Source organism: Balaenoptera musculus, chromosome X, assembly GCF_009873245.2.
Source record: "Balaenoptera musculus isolate JJ_BM4_2016_0621 chromosome X, mBalMus1.pri.v3, whole genome shotgun sequence".
Lineage (NCBI taxonomy): Eukaryota > Metazoa > Chordata > Mammalia > Artiodactyla > Balaenopteridae > Balaenoptera > Balaenoptera musculus.
Genome location: NC_045806.1, coordinates 20,557,604 through 20,575,562, shown reverse-complemented (window position 1 = coordinate 20,575,562; position 17,959 = coordinate 20,557,604). Strand labels below are relative to the sequence as shown.

The 17,959-nt window shown below is 41.8% G+C and overlaps 1 protein-coding gene across 1 annotated transcript in view; it reads right to left on the bottom strand.

Moving 5' to 3' along the window:
• Positions 1-5,939: 5,939 nt before the first annotated feature.
• The window catches only part of PDK3 (pyruvate dehydrogenase kinase 3), a 76,881-nt gene continuing 64,861 nt past the window's right edge, over positions 5,940-17,959 (bottom strand). The window contains exon 12 of the mRNA XM_036839847.1: positions 5,940-16,456. Within this exon, the coding sequence (XP_036695742.1) occupies positions 16,426-16,456 (31 nt within the window). The 3' untranslated portion in view covers positions 5,940-16,425. The remainder of the gene's footprint in view (positions 16,457-17,959) is intronic.

The following is a 17,959-nucleotide window of genomic DNA, read 5'->3' as shown; positions in this document are numbered from 1 at the left end:
TTTCCACCACTTCTCCAACCTGGGGGAAAAGCTCCTTTGGTCAGCTGGAAGCAGACAGATGGGGGTGGAGGCTCTCAATCAGGATTCCAAATGTCAACAATTAAGGCAGATTGATGTTCTGAGAATTGTGCTCATGCCCTCCACTAGCCGAATTTAGGAGCGTCTATTAACTCCATCTGGAGGGGTTTAGCTCTTTGAAATGACAACAGTTCTAACATTAGCCTAGATTCTAGAAGAAATAGAACCAGGCCTGCAGGCAGCAAGGGAATTCATTTAAAAATAGAATACCTATCGTTCACAGACCACATTACTTGGCTTTTGCCATACAGATCAAACACATTCTCGACAGGCTGTATTTAGAGTCAGTTACAGGTTTCCTCTTCACTTTCCATGATACCTCAGAAATGTTCTCAAGGGAAAATCAGTTCTAAGGCATAACAAAACTCATGTTTAAGAACTCTGATATTTGCCCCAAAGAGAATGAGCCTTTGTTAACAAACCCCTAGGATTAAAAGGTACGCTATCAAAAATGTTTACACACACACACACACACACACACACACACACACACAGTCCTCTTGTATTGAAGTCCTCACAGCTTATTGGAGTTGAATGTTTAAGCAACTTCTCCAGGTATTCAGCAGAGGCTATTAGATAAAAAGACTCCTACAGAGATGCTTTTCAGACAAAGAGGGACAGTTCATTAGCACCAAGTGTATACCCAGTGATCAAACGCTTCACGAAACCATCAAGTAAAATCCTTAAAATAAAGAACCAGTAAAATCTGAAATATCATTAAGAGCATAAACATCCACAGGTGCTAATTGATCTTTACCTTAGGCCCTGTACTGCCATAACTAATATTCTAGAAAAACACCACCACATTGGTTGAATGTCAGCTGCAGTTGACCACATGTGGGAAACGTGAAGAGAAATGTTCAGAGTAGGGTTGACTTGTCTCCTGTAAGCAATTTTTATTCTCCTTACCTTTGTTATCTCTCTTGGGGGGCAGGGAAAAGAATTAATCTGCAAGGTTACTGTACTCTATTCATAAAAGCTGAGTTCTGATGGAGGGATTAGACATAACTAAAATATTTGATACATAATCTTCCATTTTAAAAGAATTAATGAATCCATACCTGAAAGAGCTGGGACACTTTACCTCTTCCACAGGGACCTTTTCAACTTCTTATACTTGCAAATGAACTTGTCGCTCTAAAATTTCCAAGTTCAAAGAAAACCTGTCATCTTCTGCCACGCATGTGGCAGGACATGACTCATTACATAGCTTGAGGCGATAACCGGACTTTCTTGTCTGATAATCACGTTCCACTGGACGGATGTTGGCAAGATGCCATTTACTGGTCTCACCATACAAACTGACATTGACACAGAGTCATTGATTCTTTTTCCATTTTTTCCCATATCTGGTACCCAGGGATTAACAATAAAGTAGTTGAAGAGGTATGTGTGTTAGTTTCCTATTGCTGTAATAAATTCAGTGGCTTAAAACAACACAGGTGTGTTATTTTACAGTTCTGGAGGTCAGAAGCCCAAAATGGGTCTTACTGGACTAAAATTAAGGTGTTGGCAGGGCTGCATTCCTGTCTGGAGGCTCTAGGGGAGAATCCACTTTCTTGCATTTTCTAGCCTGCATTCCTTAGCTCGTGGCCCCCTTCCATCTTCAAAGCCAGCAATGGCCAGTCCAATCTTTCTCACATCACATCACTGTGACACTCCTTCTGCCTCTCTCCTCTATGTATGAGGGCCCTTATGATTACAATGGGCCCACTAGGATAATCCAGGACACCCTCCCTATTTTATGGTCATCAGCAACTTTAATTCCTTCTTGCCGTGTAATAAAACACATTCCCAGGTTCTAAGGATTGGGACGTGAACATCTTTGGGGGGCCATAATTCTATGACTGAAGACAATGGTCATAAACCCTTGAACCTTTTTCCAGATCCTAACAGAGTTGAGGAGCAGTAACCCTCATGCAGAGAGATTCGTGTTCCTCTTTTTAACATTCCTACATCTACTTGTGATGGACCCCTTAAATGTTTCTCTTGAGTCTTGACATCTACAAGAGAAGCATGAAATAGGTATAATGGGAGATGTTGGACCCAAATGAACAGGCTAATTGGTCCATGAGGAAAGGAAGGGTTGGGTCCTCAACTCATGAACATGGAGCCGTGGCTGGTAGAGAAGGAAGTTTAAGAGCTTCCCTCCCTGTTCTCTGTACATATCCTCCAATTCATATTTGGCTACACCAAGAAGACAAGAAGTGAAAGGGTAGCTAACCAAAATCTTTGATCACTGGACACATTCTTGCTGAAATAAGCCAAGGAATACAGTTTCTGGCTATCAGGCAGAATCTGTTTCCTACCTATGCTCCCCCTGGTTTGTTTTTGGTTTTGTTTTTCTGGTCATTGGAGGTTGACCACAGCCAGTTTAAGCTGGGACTCACTTCCAGCCATCCAGTATCAGGGTATGCCATGCTCCTTTCTAGAGTAACTTATTTTTCCATGGTTGCCTTTGATCTGCATTTTAACTTAAGGTCTCACATACATTCCTGTCTGAAGCATTCAGTAAACATTTACATGAGCTCGTAGGTGCTGGAGATATAAAGACGAAAGAGGACACAATCCCTCCCCCCACCCCAGTTTCAGTTCAGTAACTTGACTCTCAATTCTGACCTCTGACTGGCCCAGCCTCTGGCTTTACTGAGCTCTTGATGAACAGTCCATGTTTCGGACTGTGCCAAATAGAATTTGACAATGATTTGACTTACTAATTTCCCTTTTTTTTTTTTTCTAATCTCTTTGGGGTGGAGTACTCTAAATTTCCCAGAGTGCTAAGAAAGATTGCTAACTCCTACTCAGAATGGGGGAAAATAGAAAAAAAATAGATTCGTAAAAGTAGATTTTCTATTTATGAGAAACCACTTGTTGAGAATGCTGAACGGGGGAGGCTGGTGACGTCACCCCTCAGCTGGCCTGTGAATAGGAAGACTCTGGGCGAGTTACCTAAGTCACAAGGCGTCAGCACACTCTTTCCTTAAAGGCCTTACCAAACAGGTGTGGGCCCTGGCCTGGAATGAACTCTATTTGAACAGAGCTGTTCTATGGACGAGATGGTCATTCGATGTCTCACCTTAGATTCTTCGATTGCAGGGTGGCTGACGGACTTCTCCCAGAATAATGGGGCAGAATTTGCTTTCATAAACTATTATTTTGTTACCAGTCGAAGCCCTAGAAAGAGAGCAGTTTTCATGTAAGAAGCTCGTTCCAGTGATTGTGCTAAGGTGACAATAATTATCTCTAACTTTAGAAATAATGACACTATTATATTAAGCTATTACTAAGGAACTGTTGAACGCTTTTGCATCCATCACTGTTGTTGAAATCATGAACATGTTTATTTTGTTTGAGCACTAGCAAATTCTGTTTGGACAAGAATGCCAGAAAACAGTAAGAGTAGCATTAGCTTAGAGTTTCTTGCACAGAAGGAAACAGCAAAGCTGCTCAGTTGTCCGAAATCCAAATCGACAAGGCCTTTTCTCTCTTAAGTATTTCCCAATTACCTATTAAATAGAACATCAATGACCCTAGGCCTGCTCTATGCCAGGGAGACAGGATTTGCTGCTGCCAGCATTTTAGCCACTCTCAGAGGCTGGTCTGTGGTTTGGACTTGATCAGTGGTTTTTCAATCCTGTCACATGTTAAAATCTCTTAGAGAACTCTTTAAAAAAGACTTCTCAGACACCATCTGACGGAGTGGATCTGAAATGGGCCCCAGGACTTGGAGATTCCAATGTGGCCAGGTTGAGACCCTCCAGGCTATAGTCAATACTTCAATTCAGAGAACAAAGTGAGCCTCTGAGAGAACTGGATTCAAAGAGGGTGACAATCAATGCCTTTTGTAGCAAACATGAGAAGTGACGTGCCAAGCAGCTAGGACAGGAAAAGGTCGAGGTATCATCTTGTTATTTTCTTATCCAAAGAGAGACTCTTATGTTGATGAAAGTGTCATCAGTAGGCAGAGGACAAAGGATTCATTTTAAGACCAACATTTAGAAATGACAAGGGTACTGTCAAGCACCCAACCCAATGACTGGTGAAAATGGGTACTCGATGTTAATTTAAAAAAATGCAACAGCGTGTAATGGCTGTACATAGCTGCACTGTCCAGTATGGTCGCCACTAGCCACAGGTGGCTATTTGCATTTAAATGAATACCAATTAAAAATTCAGTTCCTCAGTTGAACTAGCCACATTTTAAGCGTACAGGTGGCTAGTGGTGGCCACATTGGACAGCAAAGCTAGAGAACGTGCCCGTCATCACAGAGTTCTAGTGGTGGACGGCGGTCTGCAGCAGTCCTTCCCAGAGGCAGCCCCTCCTATGTGATGCTTTATAACTTATGCATGTGATCAAAGAGTACGTCTCTGTGACTATGAAGTGAACACCTGAAAGCATCAGCAGATAATCATTTGTAAACATGCATTGTTAAGCCATTGGAAGGAATTCTGAAATGAGGACAAGGAAGTAAAAACGGACACTACAGTGCAATGCTCTTCAGCAGCTGCATGGAACCACAGACTCTTGAGCGAGGGTCTCTTTGTGAGTCTAAACCATACTTACTTCCTGAATTTCAAACAGGGCAGGACTGGCTGCTACAAGAATGCTCTTCCCCAGATGTGAATGACGTGTTAGCACAGTGACTGCTGGATGGACGATTTAAGAATTCTAACTAAAACCACTGTCACTTTCAAGAGTCAGTGGTTTGGTATTCTTTGGGCAAGATACAGCACAACATGAAAGCAGCTGATTAGTAATCGCTTCACATTTTTGGTTTTAAAGAGAGCCCTGTAACATCAGACCTGGGAAGAACCTTGGAATCATGCAGTCCAACTCCCTAGTTTAATAGATGAAGATACTAAAGCACAGTTAACAGGGAGCTGGTAGGGGAACCAAGGCAAACATGCTGATTTCCTGATATTAACACTCCCCAAGAATCATCCAAACCCGAGGTTCTTGCCTCAAACTTTCTAGTTGTTTTGTTTTTCAGTGATGAGAACACAGGACAGGCAGTTGTGCGGCTCCCAAATTTGAAAAAGGACACCCATTCATCATTGAAGACTTAGTAAAAGAATGACACATTGGCAAATAACACAAAGACCCCATCTCTTAGTTAGTCAGGAAGTACCTAAGTGCAGCCAAGTGTCTTCAGAGGCACTGGGTTCTGGTGTCAGTGCTGCACGAGCTCCTCAGAAGAGACCATGGAACCAATAGGTCTTTAATTGAAAATGTCAAGTTTTTTTATCTTCTGCATATGGCAGCAGTTTCCAACTTACATTTTTTAAAGAATTCCCCTGGGGCATTTGTTAAAATCAAGATTCCTAGGCCTCCCCCCCAGAGGATCTGAATCAGAAGAGCTGAGGCAGAGCCCAGGAATCAGCATTTAACCAGCATCTCAGGTAATTCTGGGGTAGGTGGTCCATGGCCAGTCAATCCCAATTTGTCCAGGACAGTCCCAGTTTACATCTGTTGACATGGTTTACAGCATAATTATTAACAGTGCTCTTTCTCACTGTCAAAAGTGTCCTGGCTTGGCCAATATATTGTATGGTCCCCTTTCTCCAATCTCTGGATCATATTATGAAAACTACCGCTATAACGATTCACTGTTAAGCAGTTTATTTTGCCAAAAGGCGAGCTGTATGTTCCCTGCCACAGAGAATCCAAAGAACCTGTCTTTCCTTTGAGTGATCATAAACATTTTAAAAAGTACTCTTGCCCATTCCCAGCAATTTGCAAAGGTGCCTGGTGCTGTTCACGGACTGAATTTCAGAAACCGAGCGAGCGGACGGCGGAGCTTACAGGTGGGATGGATGAGACTACAGACAAGAGCTCAGGAAAAGACCACACTGACGCACAGTGAAACACAACTACCACTTTATTGTTCGATGACTGCAGTACACAATTGTCCATGTGCTCCGGGACTCGTCGGGCTCTGACACACACCAAGGATGGCTCCGCGACTGATGGGGAACATGATCTGAGCCACACACTTCCCCGGTCATGTTTTTCCAACAATCACAAAAACAAAACACTTTTCTCCACGGAACGTGGAGCGACTAATTACCTCAAACTAAAGTCATTCTTCACTTGTAACAGTGTGTACCAGCCAGGCCACAGAACAGCACAGAACACGAGGGGTCGGGCTTCCCTCTACGAACCACAAGGCAGCTTGTGAACACTGGACACACGCGTACATTTCACTGTAACTAAGCTGACAGCTGCCCAAAGCCAACCAGGTCAGATTTGGACTTCGGGGTACAAACACTGTAATGAACGTTCATTTCATATACACGTTACTCTTCTTCTCTTGTTAAATCAGCTATTGTTCCCAGTTTAGACATTGCTTTTATGAGTTAAGGAGTTATGATGGAAAAAATCAGCCAAGTGACTTTACATTTCAATGCAGCATTAAATATGTTCACAATGGTATATTTTACTCCATGTTGACTTTTCTTATTTGGTTCAAGCATTTCTTAACTATTCACAACTTGTGTTCTAAATCTGGGAAATATTGAAGTTACAAGCACTCATGTACTTTCATGAGGATGTGAACTTAGACCAACAGATGGCATGATGCGTATATAAACCCGAAGCAGCAATTACAACCTCAGATGACTTTAACACCAAGGAACTCTGCAGAGATCAGGGTTAGCCAGGATGCTAAAGTGATAGGGTTCACTCTCCTAAAACATGCATCATGTCGTCCAGGACGGACTCGAGCACAGCCTGGGTTTTTAATCAGAGTGGAGCATTCGGTTCCAGTGCAGCACAGCGAGAGGACAGAATAATAACAAGGAACATGAGAGAAACAATGGAAGAGGCAACAGAGCTCAATTCCTCCGACAATGAATATAGCCAACTTGCATTTTTTAAATACATAATACTTTATACTTTCTAGATAAACCTTGCCTTGGCTGTCTCCTCAGAGCCAAGATACATTTAGTTCGGTCTAGTCTAAAAAAGAATTTTAAGCATATGCACAACTTATTGGTCAAATTCACATGCCAGCTCTAACAGAAATTTTAAAAGTAAAAAGCAAGATATCAAAGGACTTTACGTGATGCTTTCCCCTGGAAGAGTTACACAGGCAGCTAGAGAAAAAGGGAGCAGATACAGGATCTTGGCAAGCCCCTTCTATTTTAGGTTTTATGCTGGTTATGACAGCCAGGCAAAACCTGCGTCCTGATGGCGATCGGCAAGCCAGGGTGCGAAGCCTGCGATCTTGCCTGGTCCCTCTCCAATGGCCGGCGGTTTTCAGTGTTTTCAGATCCCTACACTTACAGGCTGTAGCTGTAATTATTCTAAAACATTTGTTCTAATTAAACATGGGGAATAGTAACCTCAGCAGTGTTTTAGATAAAGGCACAGGCCAATTCTTCATGTAAATATAGTGCCTTTTAAAATACTGACTGAGGTTTCCCATGGATATAAAAGTTCAAATGACAAAAGAAGATGGAATTTATAAGAAAGGGGTGCCATGATGTATTATAAACAGCAATATAACATTTTATACTCATCCTGCCTGTTTTCGCCAACTCCTCATCACTCTTGTATATCAAGCATGGCCAAACGGCAAATGCCTTTGACTTCCAATGAGATTTCACTTTTGTCATTGCCTTTTTAATGCCTGGCATATATGAAGAGCCAAAACAGTTAGAACTGAATGTTAAGGTTCTTTTCGTTTTCTCTCAAAAAGAATCTCAAGGTAAGAATATTTTAAAACATTAAGTAGTTCTGTTATCAGTAAGCATTCCATTCTAAATGTGTCATTTTCAATGAATTTGGAAGGCAGAGATGAACGGAAGAGCCATTAAGCCAGTCATAAGTGCCAGGATTAGACATTTCTTCACTTTGCTAACTGCAGGGCGAACATATTGCTTAGAGTACATATGATCTTTGACATTTGTGCTGTTTTGGCCCATTTGCAAAAGTCAGCAGGCCATTCTGAGGTTGGCAAAAGTTAGAATTATTTAATAGAATGTGCTTTTAAGTGAAATTTTATTATCCCACAAGGATTCAAATCCAATGGGAAACAGAATCTTCACTGAAAAGCCAAGAAGCAAAATCATCAACAAAATCAAATTCCAGGATTTCTCTATGAAAATCTCAGAGAAGAGCGATAAAGAGGTCTTTGTATACCTACTAAACAAAGGACTTTTAGGTGTCCTTTTATTACGAAAAAGCCTTAGAAGCACATAGAATCTGAGTGCTGATAAGGGCTAAGTTCAAGTTTCTTGGGTAATCTTGTGTTCCTGAGATGACAATACTCTCGAAACTCTAGCTCTAGAAATTTAGACAAGAACTATCAAATCTGAGCACACCAGGATAGACTTTCAGAGATTTTCATGGGGACTCTTATCAAAGGCTATCCCTGAGACATGCAAAGGTAGTGAAAATGTAATTCTCTGAGTCCAAAAAGTATAACTTATAAGATCAATTTGATCTCTTCACTTCTCCCTTTAAAGAAATAACTAAAATAAAAAGATTTATCATTATAGTCTAAACTCTTCTGTTCTTTAAAAAAATCGTTTTATTTAGGGAGAGGCCAGGCACGGGCGGGATGCTTTCACATACATTCTCTCTCCCAATACTTCTCTTAAAAGATCACTTCTTTAAAGGTACAGAAATAAAAATAGACTTCTTACAATTATAACAAACTTAGTGGAATCCCAAAATAGTTGCATTTTAAAGAATGCAACTGCAATTCTTCAGTTTTGGAAACTATGTAACATGAAAAAGTTAAGCAAACTTAATGGAATCCTCAAATGATCAGAACTTTTAAAGAATGCAATTACCATTTTGTACTTTTGGAAAATGTGATATGAAAAACAAATCCAAAATACCTCTCTATGTAAATTAAAGCTCAAGACATGGTATTCAAAATTAAAATGATTTACATAATCTACTATACTTTGTTTTTTTTAGTAATTAACCTTCCTGAGGCTGATTTTGTTCTCCTTAGTGTTTGCTTAACTAAAGTGCTTAATAAAATTTCTACAGAATATATTACCCTCTTCATAGATGAATATTATTTTGAACTACAATCTGACAAAAATCTAACTACATTTAATTATGCTTGATTAATCCAAATGTCGCTGAGAGATTTATAGAACAGAGAAATATTTTTCAGGTTAAGTTCATCCTCTTTTCCACTGCAAGCTTCCTGGATCCGCTGTTACCACAAATCTACTACTCATTTCTCTAACATCAAAAAAAATCCCACCAAAAATATTGCCAATAGTCCAAACTGGACCGTGGGACTCCAGGCATCAAGGTCTACTGCTTATCCTTTTCAAGAGATGTGCAGAGTCCATCAAAGACTGAAGTCACCACTTCAAATTGGGAAGTGAGCCACCCCTGCAGAGTCAGCAGTGATGGAGGGAAAAGGATACAGAGACGGGAAGTCAAATACTATTATGGATTTATTAAACATTGCGAGGATATGAATGCGAGATAAGGGGTGGGCTTTCTTTTAATGCAGGCACTTAACTGCATCAGACATTTGTTTGGAGGCTTTCAGTAGTGATGCCCTAAGGTGCTTTCATTTATATGCAAATAAGTCAATTTAAAGGGCGACAAATCGGCTCTACTTATGGGAATAATTCAACTCATCCCCTCTCCTGCTCCAGCACTCGGCTCTACCCTCCCTGGGACCAGACAGGCAGGTGTCAGAAAACCGAAAGTGTCCTCCCCGGCTCTGCTGCTGCCTCCGAGGGAGCAGGACCACCACCGAGAGCCACCTGTGTCCCAGCATAAGTAGCTGCCCGCGTCTGGCTCCACTGACCCCCCATCACTGGGATCCTGGGCAAGTCAAGTCCAGGTTTTATAGATAGATGAAAGAAAAGGCAGAAACAATGGTTTCTCAAGGATTGTGTGACCTCAATATTGCTGTCATTTTATTTTCTTCATTTTGGGGGTTGAACACAGCTAATGCCAACCTACAGACTTGAGAGGGAAGCCGCCTTGGCTGACCCTTTCCTCCACCTCTCAAACCAGTTCGCAAGCGTTAATGTCCTCCTGACAAGCAGCTCTTTTCACTCCAGCATCATCAGCCAGAAGCTGGAATTGGGAAGATTTGGTTTCAATCATGATTTCTGAAGTTCTACAAAGACACATCTGGAACTGCTCTGATTGCATTTTCGTTATGAGGAAACAGCAGCCCACACCATTCAGTGCAATGTGACGATGAAAGCTGGCTCCCCTCACCTGACCATGGTTCCCCGCAAAGGGCTCAGCCCACTCCTGGACCCAAAGTCACAGCGCCCCGCGGAGCCAGGCCCAGAAGACGGCCTCTCCAGATGCAGATGAACAGACACAAAGGAGACAAGGACTCAGGGCTCACCAACGCTTCCTCGTCCAAGGAACCCACCCGTCCGTGACAATGAAAACAACAGTTACAGCGTTCGGTGCCTCCACCACCACTCGTCCTTTGCAACCCCCTTCCCGCCTTTATTTTTCTCCCAACTGTACTAGAAACTTTCCTTGTTGAGTGTCTTGTCTGACCCCCAGCCCGAACGTGAGCCCCGCGAGGCCAGGACTCCCGTCTGCTGTCATCACTGCCACGTGCCCAGCACTGGGCATTTCTAGCGCGCTGGAGACGCTCGCTATTATTTAAAGGGAGGAATGAACATGGCTTTCCTTTCCACAACTCCTCTGTCTACCACCTTCACTTCTTCCGTCCCTCACACGTGGACATGTGTTCCATTCTGCACTTCACACCAGGATGGAACCAGGGCCAAGACTCTGACCTGAGGGGAAGGCACTGAGCAAGGCTGTCACTCCTGCTCCTTGATCACTATGCTCGGTTCTGAAGGTGAGGAAAGCGTGCCCAGTGGAATACGCTGCCCACTGAGGAAAGGAGGCTTCAATCCTACAAATAGGCGAAATAAAACCCCCAATCTGTGATCCCCCTATAAATGCACTTTTGAAATATCAGTTTGTGTGACAGTAGGTCCCAGACCTACAAACCATCTCAAGGTATATTCATGAATATCAGCAATCATCCTGATGAGGACTTAACTCCTTCCTATTTTTTTTTTTCCTTCCTATTTCTTAATGAACCACATTTTAAGATGGGTTGATGAAAAGACAGGTAAGAAAACCTGTGTCACAGTAAAGCTCTCATAGGGTCACCACCCTCCATTGGGCGGCTCAACTAGCAACCTGTTAGTAAAAAATAGTTTAAACTTCTCTTGATAATTCTGATTATGTGCTAGTTTGAAATATTCCATCATATTTAATTAACTAATAAATCACTGTCAATGGCTGGTAACTTTTTAAGTTCATGAAAATGTCACATGCCCCCTGTTTTCAAACCAGAAGGTACTGACCTCTCTAATCAATGGATCAGGAACCCAAGTTAAAAGTTATCTTTCCACAAAGAACAATAAACAAAAATCCTGTATTAATTAAGTTATTAATGGTGCTTTCCAGCTAGTGATATTGGTTCCATCTGTTGACTAACATATAGCTTATGATTAGGAAGGACATTATCTTCAAAGTCAATGTTTAGGCAGCTGGACGGCTGGGAAGATGGCAGAGTAAATCATGTTTATATAAGTGCTCCTGCCCTTCAACACATACATCCAAAAGCTGAAAAAGAAGCTGTCTATGGGGAAACTAATAAAAGCCACCACCCCATACCGAGGACTCCAGGAGAGTGTCTGACAACCAAGTTGAGGACTAATCAGAGGAGGGTCCTCGAAGTTGTCAAGCAGGCCACAGTTGCTGGGCAGTTGCTGAGAGCGTTCCAAAGGACTCTACCAATCATTTCTTAACTTGGAGAAACAAAGTCTGGTGGCGGTCAGGACAAGCTGAGGGCACACTGCGTGGGCATGTTTCCTGAAGCAAAAACTAGGCGGGGAGGTTGACATCTCAGGTGTGCCGTTCGTGTGCAGAGGAGAGAAACAGTAACTCAGGAGCCAAACACACAAACACTGACTACATATAATCCAGCAGAGCAGAGGGACGAACCCACCACACTCCTGCTGGGGCGACATCTAATGGACATGGGGAAACTCGAGGGCAATCCTCTCCCCCATTGGGACCCAGCCCCCCCAGGGCGAAGGATTCAACAGTGTCCACGGAAGGCACTCCAAGGAGGCTTTGCTTCACTCCTCCTTCCCCCGCGTCCAGATAGCAGCATGGAAAACAAAGACAGCCTCTGCCATTACATTCCATCAATATCCAGCCTTAGAGTTCAGGGGCGCAGGTGATCAAATGCTTCTCACTTGAAAAAGGAGGAGTCAAGGAGGATTTATCCACACTCTTCTCGGCAGATAGAAATGGTCCCGTGCAAAGACCAACAAATAAGCAGAAAAAAGCCATCACAATACTTCTGCAACAAGAAAAAAGCAAAACAACACAAAAGGAATGAAAGAAGCAAAAGATAGATAACACATTCTGGAAATAGAATCATTTCAGAAGCCACGAAAACAGAGTTCAGCAGCTTCCCAAGAAACGAAATAAGGAGTCAAAGAGGACAACACAATGAGAGAAAAAGCTGGCAGAGCTAAGGAAAGACACAGAGGAAAAAAAAAAAAGAAAACTGTAGCAGAAGTGAAAGCCACATGGCAAGCATTGGGGCCCAGAATCAATACCACAGAAAACAGAATCAGTGAAATGGGAGGTTAAGACCTGAGGAAAAAATCACACAGCAGGAAGAAAGACAAGGAGACCAAAAGCAATCAAAGGAAAGATAAATGTGAAGGACAGAGAACAGAGAGCCAATATAGGGACAGATTGTTGAACAAGAGAGCCAATAAACCGGTAAGAAATGCAGAAAGGCCCGAACGTCAATGTCTTATGCTCACTGAGTACCAGAAAAAGCGAACAGATAACTGTTGGCCCCGAGATACACTCGAATGAAGTTACTGCATTTCAAGGATAAACAAGAAATCACAAGTACTCAGGGCAAACAAGCAGTTCATCTACAAAAGGGGAAGAAAAATCTGTCTGGACTCGGCCCTCTCAGAACCACCACACACTAGAAGACAACAGAGTGATGTCTCCAAAGAACTGAGGGGAAAAAGACGTGATCCAAGAATCTGAGAGACAGCCAAGTTACTGTTCATAAAAGACGGCAACAGAAAGGCATCTGTAACTATGCGAGAAAATCCAACTGAAACTGTAATCCAGTCCACCGAGAGATAAAAGCGTCGACTCTCGAATGTGGAGTCATTGTATGAGAAGGCTGGCAGTGAGCACTGACTTCATTCAAACATAGAATTAAGTCTAAATAACTCCAGTAATTACCTACAGTTATACACTTTAAAGTCGGCTGCCTTTCTAGGTAACAGCCGCCAAATCCATTCGATTATCTCCACTAACTATGCCAAAATGAAAACACACAAAAGAAAACCTTTCCTGAATGAAATTCTCTGACACTACAGAAAAATTTTGGTTTATATCTTACCCTTGAGGGTTAATATACCCAAGAAACTCCTCAAAAAAGAGATAATGCTAATTACCTGGTGCATCGCTGAGAGCATGGACCTAGGAACAAGACGACCCAACTACTCACTTTGGTTCTTCCATGCCACCGTGGCAAACCACTGAACTGCTTTGGAACTCATATGAAAAAGAGAGATAATACCTGCATGGTCCACCGCGTGGCATTGGAAGGATCAAACAGGATGCTGTATGCGAAAGTTCTTTGGAATCTATAAGCAAGGGTATAAAACCACGTCACCCGATTGGATGGCAAGAACCCATTATATTAAGGAGTCAAAATCAGTCATTCAGAGACAACGAAAGGATCAGATGGCTCCCATGGATCCATCACTACTTCCTTCCTCTTGTTTCTCTCCATTTTCAAGTCACCTCTTAGCACTATAAAAAGGAAATTCAGTACTTCCACAGCTCACAGCTCCTGACCGGAATTATTTTTAATTTGGAAACAAAGACAGTTTAAGAACTTAGAAAGATGTTGCCCACCACCCGAGGTAAATGTCTGTCAATTTCCATTCACTAATTCAGCTAATATTCATTAAGCACCTACTATGTGCCAGGTCCTACTTCAAATAGTAGACACTGTCCCCAAATACTTAAAGATGAGTAAATGAGAGGGAAATGCAGGGCAATTTGGGAGGACTAAAGAAATTTAGCTGAAAGACGGTTAATGTCTATGTACATTACAACATGTAGAAATGTGACCAGATACATAGAGACAAAGCACAGCAACCAGCCAGAGGGATGCACCTAAGTTCAGAGAATGATGTACAGCCAACAGGAAGGATAAATGGATACTTGGGGCAGCTAAATTGTGTGAATGCAAGATGTTCTGAAACTCTTCTTATGGTTGCTTCGGAAGCAAAGTTAATTTCTTAATGCAGAAAACAAAGACAGGTGAGGCAAGATTGTCCTGGTGTCAGATGGATATGAGTAAGCCAAAAAGTATATCAGTAAAGGACTACCAGTTAAGTCATTGAAACGTTGAAAGAAATCTTGACTTTTGAAAAAGACCTGAAAAGAGAGGAATATCATAGGCTTTTTTCACATCAGCTTTTCCATCTGCATCCTTTACATGGAGCTTGGGGTGAGGGCATAACAATCAATGGGAATTCCTCAAGCACACAGAACAAGGCAGGAGGGAACACTCCCGAATCTGCTGCCTCCTTCCCTTACAGTATATCACACGTGAAAGTGTAAAGGGCTGTGGTTGGAAATGCAGGCCAAGTAAGATACTGACAGATGATCTGAAACTTATAAGAAAGCTGGAGTCTTTAAAAATAAAGGGCTGTTATTTTTACATCTTTATACCACAAGGAAATAATCATATGGAACTCAGTCTTCAGGAAACAGACCTCCATACGGACCACCTCATCACCCATATCTTGGAAGTACGTCGGTCTTTTTCTTACCTGAATAATTATGAGTCCCCTGATGAGAGCCTTCTAAGGATGGGAGAGATGAGGTCTTTCTAAAGATGAAAGAACTATCATGAGCTCAGGTAACATAATAAAATGAAAGAATATCAGATTTGGTGGAACTAAGAGAAACAGAGGTGCCATCAAGCCAAGCGCAGCTGGTCAGAGCACAACTCCACCCAGGGGAAAACTGTGACTAAAGAAGGAGGAATACTTTACAAGTGACAGCTCTGAACTCAGAGAACTCAATACTTAAACACTGGATGGAAACATTTACATGGATGTTAAAAGAGAGCAGAAGTCAAAGTAGATCATAAATATATGAAAAATTATAGTGAAGAGAAACACATCCTGTGGAGCTTTATAAGTTGTGAATTTTAATCTGGACTCTCAGCTTCTGTTTCTAAGAGTAAATACAACATGGCTCCTCTTTCCTCACCCCAAGTCCTCTGCCAAGTCCACCTTTCAGCAAAAAATAAACTATGGTGAAAATCAGATAAGACAATTCTAAAACCGGCTAAACTTCATGAAAATATAAATTATGAAGACCTGGGGCATTTTTCAAAATAAACTAGAAAGAACTTTTCCTTTCGGTCTATTTTACGACTAGTAAAGTGCATCACATAGGGACTTAGAAAACTACAAAGGAATATAACATGACAAAAGGACAGTATTCAGAGGTAAAACTGTTACATAAGCATAAAAATTCCACTTCCCACTCTTTACGAACTTGATAATGACCAGAAGGTAGACTTTCACCTAAGATCTTTGAAACCAAGCAGTTAAGTGAAAAATTCCAAGACAACTTTTGGAATGCTTTAATTGACAGAATGGAAGTATACAAATGAATTTCAAAATAAAATCTATGCATCCAAGAGGAAGATCTAACACGAAAGTACCCATACCTCACAACGAGAATCCGGTCAGATGGAAGAAGGCCAAAGTCTAAATCAGAGAGTGAGGAGGGATGCATAAGAGAAAGGAAGGGCCCAGGGACCGAATTATCAAGACATGCTAAGCTGACGTCCTCAAATTCCATACTCCCCAGGCCTTAGCTGGTGGTTTGGGACAAACATGGTATTTGGTCAGCAAAGAGCAACAGTAGAGATCGGCTGTATCTGGAACGGGGAGGGAGCTGAGAAATCTGGGGAGACTGCAGACACTCTATGATAACGAGGACAGAGGTATGAGGACGCGAGTGCTAACAAGGTTCTGTGCCCCCTTATGACAGGCGCCAACCAAACCACGACAACGTACTACGAAAAATGACTCAAGTTACTACTTTAGTGGAAGATCTGAAGTAGCTACAGGAAACTTCTGTGGAAAAGGTCCATCTCATACAGAGAGAAAATACACATTCAGACACTGGATTAACTATAGTGCCACACGCAGAGTCGGTGGAGGAAAGGAGTTCTTTCTGGGTGACTTGCAGAAGACCATCTTTTCTTCATGGAGAGGACCGAAGCATTCAGTTCTTTACAAAGTTCTGTTAGTCTTGAACTTGTCCCTACAAAGAAAATAATGGGAATATCCACAGTGAGTTTATGAGGACAACCTTCTCTATTTTACCCGAGACTTACTCAGAGCATTTAGTTACAGTGATGATTCAAAATCCCGTGCCTTATCTCAGAATTATTCTCTATGGTTACTACAGAAAATGAATTACCATTTAATGACTTATATATACTTTAAAACAGTTCTTTCCTCTCAGTTAAAAACCTGATTAGAAATGAGGAATCACTGCTAATGGGTATGGGGTTTCTTTGGGGGATGGTGAATATGTTCTGAAATTAGACAGTGCGTGAGGATCACACAACTCTGTGAATATACCAAAAGCCACTGAATTGTACACTTCAAAAGGCTGAATTATATCTCAATAAAGCTGTAATTAAAAATCTGCTTAGGAAATAAATTTTCTTAGAATTTCTCTTTCCCCTAGTGAATTTACCATACCTACTAAATACTTTCCCAAGGTGGCCACCAATTATCCTATTTGTATAATTGAAACATCAGGCTAACCATTTAAAAATCTTAAAAACTGCTTTCTGCTAAAATTTGTCTAAGATATTAGAAATGAAGGCTCATACTTAATCAGCAGTATACAACCCACTAAACTATTTAAAGTTTTAAATAGACTTTTTCAAAATTTTTATTTATTTATTTATTTTTGGCTGCATTGGGTCTTTGTTGCTGCGTGCAGGCTTTCTCTAGTTGCAGCGAGCGGGGGCTACTCTTCGTTGCAGTGTGCAGGCTTCTCATTGCGGTGGTTTCTCTTGTTGCGGAGCACGGGCTCTAGGCACACGGGCTTCAGTAGTTGTGGCTTGAGGGCTCTAGAGCGCAGGCTCAGTAGTTGTGGCGCGTGGGCTTAGTTGTTCTGCGGCATGTGGGATCTTCCCAGACCGGGGCTTGAACCCATGTCCCCTGCATTGGCAGGCGGATTCTTAACCACTGTGCCACCATGGAAATCCTAAACAGCCTTTAAAACAATATTCAACAAAGGCCACCTTTTAACAATCCAAATGGACCTAATGTTTATAAAGACTGCTTCTGTGCTACCCAAATAACTCCCCCTACTAGAGCCATAGCTGGAATTAACTGCTCACACCGATGCCCAACATGCTACTTGACTTACATACGGACTGAAAATGGAATCAAGGGAAAGTGATCCAGGTGTTTCAAGCTAATTTAGCTTAATCTCCGCCGGGAATGGTGTGCGTATGTGTCTACACACACCTGTGTGTACACTCACACTCATGTGCACAAACCAAACTCCTCTAGATTTCATCATTTGAGGTGAGTGACCAGTCCGGCAATATTGCACAGAGGTCCATCACAATACTTCTGTAGAAAAGAACAAACATCAATATAGATACCCTTTATATCATTCATCAGAAAAGACCAATGCTACTATAAAGGTACAAAATCACAAAGCTATATAAACTCTATTTGCATACAAATACCTTTCTGTTGCACTATGTTAGGAATCAAGGTTTTCAGAGTAAGAGGAAAT